We start from the raw sequence: 12,283 nt of genomic DNA on the forward strand, positions 1-12,283 counted from the left end.
ATTGAACCTCCAGGGTGCTATATTTTAAACATATATTGAACCTCCAGGGTGCTATATTTTAAACATATATTGAACCTCCAGGGTGCTTTATTTTAAACATAAATTGAACCTCCAGGGTGCTACATTTCAAACATATATTGAACCTCCAGGGTGCTACATTTTAAACATATATTGCACCTCTAGGGTGCTATATTTTAAACATATATTTAACCTCCTTGGTGCTATATTTTAAACATATATTGAACCTCTAGGGTGCAATATTTTAAACATATATTGAACCTCCATGGTGCTATATTTTAAACATAAATTGAACCTCCAGGGTGCTACATTTTAAACAAATATTGAACCTCCAGGATTCTACATTTTAAACATATATTTAACCTCCAGGGTGCCATTTTTTAAGCATATATTGAACCTCCAGGGTGCTATATTTTAAACATATATTGAGCCTCCAGGGTGCTATATTTTAAACATATATTGAAACTCCAGGGTGCTATATTTTAAACATAAATTGAACCTCCAGGGTGCTATATTTTAAACATATATTGAACCTCCAGGGTGCTACATTGTAAACATAAATTGAACCTCCAGTGTGCTATATTTTAAACATAAATTGAATCTCCAGGTTGCTATATTTTTAACGTAAATTGAACCTCCAGGGTGCTATATTTTAAACATATAGTGAACCACCAGGGTGCTATATTTTAAACATAAATTGAACCCCCAGGGTGCTATATTTTAAACATAAATTGAACCTCCAGGATGTTATATTTTAAACATATATTGAACCTCCAGGGTGCTATATTTTAAACATATATTGAACCTCCAGGATGCTATATTTTAAACATATATTGAACCTCCAGGGTGCAATATTTTAAACATAAATTAAACCTCCAGGGTGCTATATTTTAAACATTTATTGAACCTCTAGGGTGCTATATTTAAAACATTTATTGAACCTCCAGGGTGCTATATTTTAAACATATATTGAACCTCCAGGGTGCTATATTTTAAACATATATTGAACCTCCAGGGTGCTATATTTTAAACATAAATTGAACCTCCAGGATGCTTTATTTTAAACATATATTGAACCTCCAGGGTGCTATATTTTAAACAAATATTGAACCTCCAGGGTGCTACATTTTAAAAGTTTTAGGTCGTCACTTAGGTCTCATTCTTTGTGGGTAACCCTGTATTGATAATTTAAAGCCGTTCAAATTTTATTCTGAGAAATTACTGAAGATAAATTTCGGCTATTTTCTTGCTCACCTGGATAAAAACAGAACCTGGGGATGAGTGGATGAGAGGGAGCAGGAGGGATGACACAAAGAATGAGAAATAGTATAGATTTCATCTTTCGTCATTTTTTCCCTAAAAGATACAATAATAATAACAATGATATGTTAATCATAATTTCGAAAGTAAGGTTCTCCTGCAGTACATCTTAGATGTTAAGTTTAAAATAAAATATAAATCCGTCAATCATGCTACAAAAAAAAGTACTCGAAATGGAAAACAACTGTCTCGATATAAAAGATTTTAATTTAAAAACTTCTCGATTTTATAAACTACTCGATATTTAAACTACTCGATATTAAAAACTACTGGATATTAAAAACTGTCTCAATGAATAGATGGGATACTCTCTAGGTCAAGTATCGACTATTCAGAAACCTTGAAACTCTTTAAACTAAATATGGATTTTACTCTCTACCCTCAAAAGTAAATCTTTTAATGGACCATNCATAATAGCCCCCCCCACTAGCCCTTAACCTTGACTTAATATTGAATCTTTAATCTGGAATTTCCTCTTCTCCTCCAACCATTGATTACACAGATAAGGTTAGTTGTGATATCTGAATGATTTGTTTGGAATTAAATTGATTTTTTTACGATCCGAGTTGAATGTTGCAACTTTTTGAATATGTATGAACACTACGTTCTTCAGAATGAGTCGTTTTTAACAATTTTTTCCTTATAGACGCAACAGATAGAAGTAAGATAAGTAGCGATCAAAAGCGCTTATTTTTCGTCGTAAGCCTATACCCCCTTTCAACTTTCGCGAACGCACCCTTTAAGTCCAATTTCCTTTACTTTAACTTAATCATAAATATTCCATAAATACCTCTGTCTGGTCCAGAACAAGGAAGATATATTCTATGTTTCTGCCTATTTCTTTTTTCAATTGTGTTTCCCTGTAATAGGGACTTGCAGATTTATGCAATAGAGACAAAGAAGGATATTGCTAGAATTTCTCATTGTTACTTAGCATAAAGGTTTAAAGGGAAACATTTTAAATATATAAATGAAGGTTCTCTTTAATTAATCTGTACTTTTTACAGTCTCTTTAAGTCTAAACAATAAAAAAAAAATTTAGGTTGCATGCAATCTAAATTATAAATATTCAGAGTGACCCTGATAAAAGTGTAAAAATATTAATTAATTACCTAAAAATTGGAGAACTTCCTCATTTCAATCTTGTTTAACTTGTTTCTAGAGTAAAGTTCACTTTTTTATAGAGCCAAATCAAGATATGTATCTATCTATCTTGGTTTAACTATTTCTCCATTATATGTGACCATGTGGGTTCAGTGGTTAACAAGAAACTAACCGGTCTGAGTTGAATAATATTATCTGAGAGTTGAATAATATTATCTGAGAGTTAAATAATATTATCTGGGAGTTGAATAATATTATCTAAGAGTTGAATAATATTATCTGGTAGTTAAATAATGCTATCTGGGAGTTAAATAATATTATCTGAGAGTTAAATAATATTATCGATCTGAGAGTTGAATAATATTATCTGGGATTTAAATAATATTTTTTGAGAGTTGAATAATATTATCTGGGAGTTAAATAATCTTATCTGGGAGTTAAATAATATTATCTGGGAGTTAAATAATTTTATCTGGGAGTTGAATAATATTATCTGGGAGTTGAATAATATTATTTGAGAGTTGAATTATCTGAGAGTTGAATAATATTATCTGAGAGTTGAATAATATTATCTAAGAGTTAAATAACATTATCTAAGAAATGAATAACATTATCTGGGAGTTGAATAATATTATCTGAGAGTTGAATAATATTATCTGAGAGTTGAATAATATTATCTGAGAGTTAAATAATATTACCTGGGAGTTGAATAATAATATCTAAGAGTTGAATAATATTATCTGGTAGTTAAATAATGTTATCTGGGAGTTAAATAATATTATCTGAGAGTTAAATAATATTATCTGAGAGTTGAATAATATTATCTGGGATTTAAATAATATTTTTTGAGAGTTGAATAATATTATCTGGGAGTTAAATAATATTATCTGGGAGTTAAATAATATTATCTGAGAGTAGAATAATCTTATCTGGGAGTTAAATAATATTATCTGGGAGTTAAATAATTTTATCTGGGAGTTGAATAATATTATTTGGGAGTTAAATAATTTTATCTGGGAGTTGAATAATTTTATCTGAGAATTGAATAATATTATCTGAGAGTTAAATAATTTTATCTGAAAGTTAATGATATTTAAACAATTTAAACTGGTTCCCCTTTGTGTCTATAACTCATGAATTTATAAATTTCTATTCATTCAATTGTAAGCCCTTACGCCCAAAGGATGTAAAGAATATATGTAAAAAAGTGCAAATCTAAAATCCTCTCCAGGTCCTGATGGTATCCCGTATGAGATATTATTCCAATTCAATTGTCTTCACCACATGTTATCCACCCTGTATAATAAAGGGAATGTTCAGGGATCTCCTCCCCTCTTCTGGTCACACAGCGTGGTCAATTTACTACACAAGAAAGGACACAGGAAACTTTCGAATGATCTCTCTAACATCTTAAAATCCAAAAACTTACCATCTCCTTCTTGCAAAAAGACTGACCAAGTTTTAACTGCGAATAATTATATCAATGAGAAAGTACAGAAGGCCTTTCTGCCGGGCAATAATGGCACTATTGAGCATAGTGTCGTACTTGAAGAGATTATAAGCCAAGCAAAGACAAACAAGAAAACGGTCCATGTAACATTTTTCGATTTAGAAGATGCATTTGGTTCAGTGCCGTCTGTGCCGCACCCTCTCATTCTATATAACTTTTGAGGGAAAAGGTTTAATTATCAACTTTCTCATGTATTTACGGGCAACTTCTCTACTGATGGGTTACCCTTTTAAAAGAGGAGTATTCCAAGGTGACTCGCTTAGTCCCATCATATTTCTGATGGTTTTCAATCCAAGTATTGAATTCCTACATAGTAAGAATGATTGTGGATTTAATCTGAATGGAGAGAAAATTATTACTCTGACCTCTGCTGACGATTTTTGCCTGATAACAACAGATCTGAGAAAACATTAAAAAATTCAAAATGAAATAAAATCCAAGATAGAAAGTATGGGAATGGGATTAAAACCAGCAAAATGTAGATAATTTTCCATCAGATCAGGTGTACCTAGCAGAATAAACTTTACTATTGGTGAAACTGAAATTCCAAATATATTTCAAGAAGAGCAGAAATTCCTTGGCAAACTTCTATTTCTTACTGGTAGACTTAGTGATGCGTTTAATTACATCAAGAGTGAATTTGAAACAAAACTCATTAATATAAATGCACTTCTTATTTGGGACGAATACAAAGTCTGGATTTGCCAACATTATTTCATTCCTTCTATTCGATTTCTGCTCACTGTTCATACAATATCGCAAAGTCATCTGAAGAAACTAGACACATTCACTGATAAATTTGTGAAAAAATGGACTGGATTACCACCCTGTACAAAACAACTATGACGCAAGAATACACTAGGATAAGAATACTGGGTGATGAAACAGTTAACTCTGCCTTACAATCTAAATTAGACAGGGAAAAAATGGTTCTGCAAAAATTCCATTGCAGACTATGCAGAAAAAATGTTTCAACAAGCCACATTAGAGAACTATGGTCAAGCAGAAATGCCTGAGTGGTTTGACTAAGCTTCCAAACATCAATGCTATAAAAAAAATAAAAACAACTGTCAGTGAATAAGTATCTTTTGAAAATGAAACTTTCTGGAGAGAACATACAGCAGCACTCATAAAACAAGGACATTTTCTCTGCCTGGCAATGCTTGAAAAATCTGACATGATCTGGAAATCTTACATGTTCAATCTGAAGAAAGGTACAATACAATTTCTATTTTCTACTCAACTCCTGTTTGGACACCCTGCCAACACAAACCAATCTTCTACAATGGGAAAAATCTTCATCAGATCTCTGTAAACTATGTTTACAGGCTGGCGCTGAATTGCAAGGTAGAAGACAAGAAACTACAAACCATATTTTGAATGACTGCAAGGTTGGAAACTTATAAATGTCAATTTTAGAATAATAACTAGGCGAGAGAATTAGTTTTTGATGATTTTTGAGTTCATTTTCGAACATATCCCTATTTTGAAACAATTTCTGGATTTCAGCTCAAGTTGCGTTTTCGGAACATTTCCTGGTTTTGAGACTTATACCGGAATTCATATCAATGTCAATTTTTGACCATTTACGTACTTACGAAAGAAAACAAGATTTTTTGATAAGGTAAAATATAAACAAAATAGGAAATAAAAACAAACTGTTCTTTTATAATTCAAAAATCATTACAGCATCGAGAAGTCAAAATATTTGTTCTTACAATATAGATTTAACTAGAAATGCGGGAAACTGTTTGTTTAAAATGCTTGAAAAAAATCATCGATATTCTCTAATTTAACAGATAAAATGTGGAAATTTAGAATCTAGAAATAATTCAGAAGTTAATTTAGTCTTCATAACATTCTGAAAGTGAGTTTTGTTTTGAATTGTGGATTATACTCAAAAACGTGAAAGTGGGGTTTGTCTCGAAAACGCGACATGTTTCAAATTCAAGATATTTTCGAAAATGGAAAACCTGACATTGTCTTGGAAAAAAAGTTTAAATTTGGGATTGTTGTCTTCTTCATGTTTAATAAAATGTTGGTTACATGCGCGCAACTAGATATTTGGTTAGGGGGGGCTAGGTGAAAAAATTTCGCGCGAAGCGCGATAATTTTTTTTGGCCCCCCCCACAAACATTTTTAGGGGGGGGGGCAAGAAAAATGTGTGTTATGCTTAAACAATAAAAAACTAACCTTACCAACCGGATATTCAGTAAGTCAACCCACCTGATATAAAATAAAAGAAGAAAACTATTAATTAATCACAAAAATAATTAATTTACAAATTACATATATATAAATTTTCATTAGTTATCCATAAATCAAATATGTACATTGTACTCAAAATAATAAATTATTTGTGTTGAAGCCATGGAGAGAAAGTTATGTTTTATTTGAATCATATCAATAATAAACAAATTCATTTAACTGATTCGCAATGTAGCTTAGAAAACGCGAATTTCAACTAAATCCAAAGTTTTTGTTTATATTTAAATAAACTTGCGCTTTGCCGCGTAGCTTTAACCCGCGTAGAACAAGAGTAAGATCGTCTTCGTAAGTACGAGTCAGCTCCAGGTACGAGTTCTCTCCAAGCATGACACCGGACGTCGAGATTTTTTTAAATTTTATTTAGTTTTTATTAAATCTATGCAATTTAAAAAAAAAAGTTTGAACAAGAGCAGTCTTTGGCGGGGTTGGAACAGGCTTTCGTGGGGTTGGAGCAGGCTTCTGCGGGGTTCGAACAGGGTTCTGCAAACTACCTGGGTTTGAACAGGATATTGCGGGGTTCATGGCCGCATGGCCCCCCCTCCCTCCAGTGTCCTGTACTCCCTGTACAGTATACAAACTAGGTTTAGTGTAAAAGTAATGTCCTTTTCTGCCGTTCGATGGCTCTTCGATCGCTTCCTAACCACCTTAAGTCAACCACCTATAAACCTATTCATTAATTTATATTTTAACCGTTAGATGTCTCTAGCTGAAAATCATCTTCAACTTGGTCGAAATCTACGTAAAGGTTTCTTTAAAATTCTAGTGCAATTGGGTTGTACCGGCCCGGAAGAACAATTATAAAGAACCCAAGTTGACAGTATATGAAAGGGAGGCGGGACGGGTTTGCCCTGTCTGTTCGGCTCATGGCAGTTTATTTAATAAAACGATGCAGGCCAAGCAACCAGTATTAGATGTCGGACAACAAAGTCGAGCCGGGCCCAGAGCTGAAAGGTGAGAATCCTTTAGGGCGGGAACAAACTGTTCTGAGCTGGGTGAGACGGCCCGGGTCTCAAGCCGGGCCGGGTCGGTTCTACTCCAAGTCAGACCGGACGGGGACACAGGTAAACAGTGTAAACGCGCAGTCGCAACAGCAAACACAGGTTTGGGTTGAATTCTGCAGTGTTTAAACAGAGTTTAAAGACAAACAAGTGAATTGTTTTTAAAAAACTAGCAGTTAACCAATAAATGTGAGGTTTACATCGTGAATTTAATAATTTGCAGTGTTGACGTATTTTTTGTGAATCAAATCCACGCTTGAAGTTAGCGTGAGACATATTTTTAAGTTTTTGAAAATACCGGTCTGACAGGTTTCGAACAAGCAATTTATTGCAAATGTAAAAAGTGCATTTAAAACCATGTGACACTGCGGAGTAGACAAGTGATGCAAAATGAGTGATCAGACAAATTTTCCTTAGAATTTAATTGATAGAGAGAAGCTACAGGAATTCAATATATTTTCAATTGTTAACTTAGTTTTGCATGACCACTGAAAGCTATAGCTTAATTACAGATTTAAAAATAAAGACTGGTATATTCCTAGAGAACGATTTTTGGACCCCCCCAAGCCCCCCCCCCCTCCTATCAATTTTGTACATTGATCTTACAGAAAGTGTCTTAACTTAACAAAACCCGTGGCCGCAGCGTTCGGACCTCTAGCCGCAGCGCTCGGCCCAGAAACCGAACCTAACACTGAAATAATACATAATNGGGGGGGGGGGGGGGGTAGGTCTTTGAATTATACACTCTTGAATTAGATACAAGATATAGAAATGTATTGTAAAATTTATTGAATTAGAATGCCTGCAATTATGATGGCTGATCCAGGATTGGGGCGGGGTGGGTCCACCGATCCCTACAGTCAGGAGTACAATAGAGAGTACATTCAAGATCCTAGGTCACAAATGGAGTACAGGATGCAACAGGAGTACAGAGTACAACAAGAGTATAGATCTCAGCAAGAGTACAGACAAGAGTACAGAACTCAGATGGATTTCAGGCAAGAGTACAGGGGGCCAGCCCCTGGGCCTGATGGACGGACTCAGGAGTACCGTGGACCCGGTGGACCACCTCAGGAGTACCGTGGACCCGGTGGACCCCCTGGACCACCCCAGGAGTACCGTGGGCCCGGAAACCATCTTGGACCACCGCAGGACTATCGTGGGCCCTTGAACCTCCCTGGACCAGCCCAGGACTACCTTGGGCCCGGGAATCCCCAAGACCACGAGCATGCTAGGAAAATGGCAGATCTGGAAACACTTCGGCACATCATTTCTCAGTGGAACGCAAATAGACTTGATCTTTTTGAACTTTCTCTTCCTAATGAGGTAGGCATCTACACCCCCCCCCTCCCCCCCTCTTCTGAAAATCATTTTATTTCCAGAAGTTTTCAATGCTTTTTTAGGGTTTGATTCGCTGAATTGGGGGAAACATGATTGTTAGGGAAGAATTAATGAATTTTCGGGTAAAAATGATTAAAAGAATGCAAAAATTTGTCATACTATTTTTTCTTCAGATCATTAAAAATCATTCAGAGACGAATGGACGGAATATAGACCGTCTGTTTCCTTACATTAATGATTCCCCGCAACTTATAAACTTATTTCTTTCTTTGCCAATTTATTAAACAAAGCATTTTAAGATCATAGGCAAGGCAACAAGACTTAATTTAAACCTGGGATCTTCATATTTGAAGAATTTCACGTCGTCTTTACAGTCTCAGCCTTTGTGGGCAACCCTGTAGGTCTGTTTATAGTCCATGGTTATTTGTTTGTGTTCTAAATTCATTAAACAAATATTGAAAAGCAAAATTGCATAATGTGTAGTTAAAGGTGATATAACCTAGATATAACAATAGAAATTAATTTTAACTGATACGTTAAACTGAATGATAAACATTGCTAAGCTTATAGCTTAGGTTTCATCAAATTCCTTTAATTTATATTCTCTGATCCATTTCTTTTTAATACGGATACAAAATCCATTTTTACGGAAGAAATAGGGTCCAATTTATTGACTTCTAAAAAAATTCTCCCCCCCACTTTAATTTAACCAGTGATGATAATTATTTAACAATGTTTTTTATTTACTCCAATATATATGTTAATCAACGGATAGAGGAAGCCTTAGAAATTCGAAGCTTATTTTTCTTCTTAGCATAAGTAATACTTCAATATTTGCATTTTTTTTCATAATTTAGTTATTATTTTTAATAAAAGTTATATCTTTGATTTTAGTTTTAGGATATGGTAACATTTTTATTATTTTTTAATTTGCTTTTCAAAATCAAACGAAGATATTATTCAATATACAAAACAAGTAAATTTTTTATTTTATTTCAGGTATGTTGTCTAAAGTAATAATCTAAAAATATTTTTAGACAGAATAATTATTAAAAAATCTAAATATTTTAACTTTGAAGTTTTTTCTATGAGGTAAGGGAGGTAAGGGAAAGGAAAGTGTAATGAAAAAGGGTGAAGGGGAAGGAGAAAAGGGGAAGGGAAGGAGAAGGGAAGGAAAAGGGATGGAGAAGGGAAGGAGAAGGGAAGGGAATTTTGAAACTCTTGAGAGAAATTGATATGTTCTAGAGATAATCTTTTAACAGATGTGTATAATGGTTCCTAAACTTTTCTCATTATTTTTATCTTATTCCTTCAATATTAGTTGTCAACACTTGATAACGTGATAGTTTTATAAATATAAAAACTCTGGAGATGAATGTTAACAAACAAATCTATCTGGTGCTGACATTATTTTCAATATTTTAATGCTTTTCTCGCCTTTTCATTTTCAACAGTTTGTTGTGACAAGCATTGATTAAAATCAATTTCTTTCTTAATTTCAATTTCATTTCATTTGATTTCATTTTTATTTCAATTTAATTTATATTTTTTATATTTCACTTTTTGGGCCCTATATTTCATTTAAATTGTTTTCATTTCCATCTGAATTTTATTTCCAATTTAGATTCATTTCGTTTCATTTATTTTAATTTAATTTTGTTCACTTTTCATGTTTTATTATTTCAGTAAAACTTTCATTTTTTCTCACTTTTATTTTCATATATTGAATTCATTTCGTTTTTATTTATTCTCCTCCCCCCCCCCCCCCCNAAACATCATCATCTTCAGGTTGACAAGGCCGACATTTTGATTTTTAAATATTAGATTCTAAGGGACTGTAAGCGTAATTTCAAGTGACCCTCCACGTTAAGATGGTAGTGCCCGATTTGCAACGGTACCCTTATAAGCCTTGTCTGATCAATACATCCATGTTTTTTTATTTTCATTTGCGGTTTCTCTGCGAAAGTGACTTGCGCATTACTGGCTGATAAGAAGAAATGAAGAAATTTAAAGAAATAAATACTTTTCGAGTCATGAAAACCCTAGTTATCTTTAACATTTTAGATCAGATTAAGATTGCAAGGGTACCGTTCAAATAACCATCTGTGCATGGAGGGTTACTTGAAATTACGCCAACAGTCCCTTTAAACATTAGAATATTCGAGATGGGACTTCTTGTAGATCTGATTCTCGTATATTCCTCGTTTTCGAGACGATGACATGCGAAGGATATGGGAAATGACGTACATTACGCTGAAGAAATAAAATAAAACAAGATTGTGAAATTCTGGGACGACCCCCCCTCCCCCACCTATCTCTGCGCTCAACCCTCCTCCCCATTATTTCCACAATAAAGTTCCTGGAATTGTGTTGTTGTCATATGGGGGGGGGGTTAATTGGTGATCGCTTCATGATTAAAGTGCCCTTTCTCCAGGGTTAATTCTCAACATGAAATATTGGACTTCAAAAGACAAGGTGGGGATGAATGCCAACCACAACAATTACTCGTCCGACCCACATTCTCATTTTCTCGTCCGAGCCACCTCGAAATCATCGTGTCTAATCCTCCCATTTATAACATTTTTTTAAGAATCGGGACACTTTAGGGCACACATGAAAATGAAAGTTTCAAGTTTGATGTCCTTAAAAATACTTCACCCTGTTTAACGAGTATTTTCAGAAATTCCTTGAGTAGAATGCCGCAAATAATTCCGAATTTATAGAACTTCAATCATTTTCTTAATAATTATAGTGAAAACCAAAGAATTTTTCCGGGTGGTGGTTTTATGGGGAAGATGATAGGCAAAGGTATGCCAAATATTTTGTTATTTATTTTATATAGCCATTACGGAGGAAGAAGAGATTTAAGTTTTACTTAAATAAAGTTTGACATGATTCAAATGGGTTTAAGATTCCAACCTGATGTAATCTTTGCATCCATATTTAATGCCCTAACGTGGCCAGATTAAAAAAATTGTTTTATCTTTGAGAATTGGAAACTTTAAAAATTGAATGACGATAATTCCGAGGTGGCTCTGACAAGTTAATGAGAGAATATGGTTCGGAAGAGAAATTATAATGGCTGGCCTTCCTTCCTCAGACAAGTGTTCCCATCTTAGAAAATACTTTTTACCCCAATTTTTTAAATTTTCCCTTAGTATCAGTTATGTTTTTCAGTTCAGTAACAAACTCTTTGTTTCGCACCCCGCAAACATATCCAACTTCTGGGGGGTAAATATATTATTTTTAAAGAGGGGGGGGGGGTAAATGATTTTATAGAAAATTTACACCCCCTGTATTAATTCTAGAAACAAAAAGGAAAGCGTTAACATGTCTAGATATAGAAATTGTATCTAATATATCTAAAACTCTGTATTAAATCAGGAATCCGTTGTGCGCGTATAATTATACTGGATGCCGCGCACACTTATGGTTAATCACCTGGATGCGCTTCAATCTAGGGGGAGGAGGAGGGGGGGGGGGAGAATTTATTAAAACTTTTCAATAGAAATCCCTATTTTTGCCAGATTGTCAATGTAACTTCAATCGAAAACAAAAGATACTTGTTTGCGTAACAAAGTTGTTCCATCTATCTATCTATCTATCTATCTATCCATCTATCTATCTATCTATCTATCTATCTATCTATCAATCTATCAATCTATCAATCCATCTATCTCTTTATCTATCTATCTATCTATCTATCTATCTATCTATCTATCTA

The 12,283-nt window shown here is 33.9% G+C and overlaps 2 protein-coding genes across 5 annotated transcripts in view; one reads left to right on the forward strand and one right to left on the reverse strand.

Annotated features, from left to right (window-relative positions):
- The window catches only part of LOC111705746 (putative uncharacterized protein DDB_G0282133), a 9,869-nt gene extending 7,278 nt beyond the window's left edge, over nt 1–2,591 (reverse strand). The window contains exons 1-3 of one of the 4 annotated variants that reach the window (XM_023478393.1): nt 2,451–2,591; nt 2,129–2,198; nt 1,290–1,374 (exon numbers count right to left, since the gene is read on the reverse strand). In XM_023478393.1, the coding sequence (XP_023334161.1) occupies nt 1,290–1,357 (68 nt within the window). In that variant the 5' untranslated portion in view covers nt 1,358–1,374; nt 2,129–2,198; nt 2,451–2,591. Of the gene's footprint in view, nt 1–1,272; nt 1,375–2,128; nt 2,199–2,450 lie in introns of all 4 variants that reach the window. The other 3 variants (XM_023478391.1, XM_023478394.1, XM_023478392.1) reach the window with 3 other exon arrangements.
- Nucleotides 2,592–6,848: 4,257 nt separating this feature from the next.
- Nucleotides 6,849–11,996, forward strand: LOC111705750 (uncharacterized). Its single transcript, XM_023478396.1, has 3 exons — nt 6,849–7,662; nt 8,016–8,548; nt 11,944–11,996. The coding sequence occupies exons 2-3, from the start codon at nt 8,017–8,019 to the stop codon at nt 11,994–11,996; spliced, it is 585 nt and encodes a 194-aa protein (XP_023334164.1). The 5' UTR covers nt 6,849–7,662; nt 8,016.
- The last annotated feature ends 287 nt before the right edge of the window (nt 11,997–12,283 follow it).

Source organism: Eurytemora carolleeae, unplaced genomic scaffold (genome assembly GCF_000591075.1).
Source record: "Eurytemora carolleeae unplaced genomic scaffold, Eaff_2.0 scaffold302, whole genome shotgun sequence".
In the NCBI taxonomy this organism is placed as follows: Eukaryota; Metazoa; Arthropoda; class Copepoda; order Calanoida; family Temoridae; genus Eurytemora; species Eurytemora carolleeae.

Bases quoted from the DNA above. Each gene is read 5' to 3' on its own strand.
- LOC111705750 (XM_023478396.1), top strand. From the start codon at position 8,017: ATGCCTGCAATTATGATGGCTGATCCAGGATTGGGGCGGGGTGGGTCC. The intron at 8,549-11,943 runs GCATCTACACCC...GTATTAAATCAG, and splicing joins TTCTCTTCCTAATGAGGTAG to GAATCCGTTGTGCGCGTATA.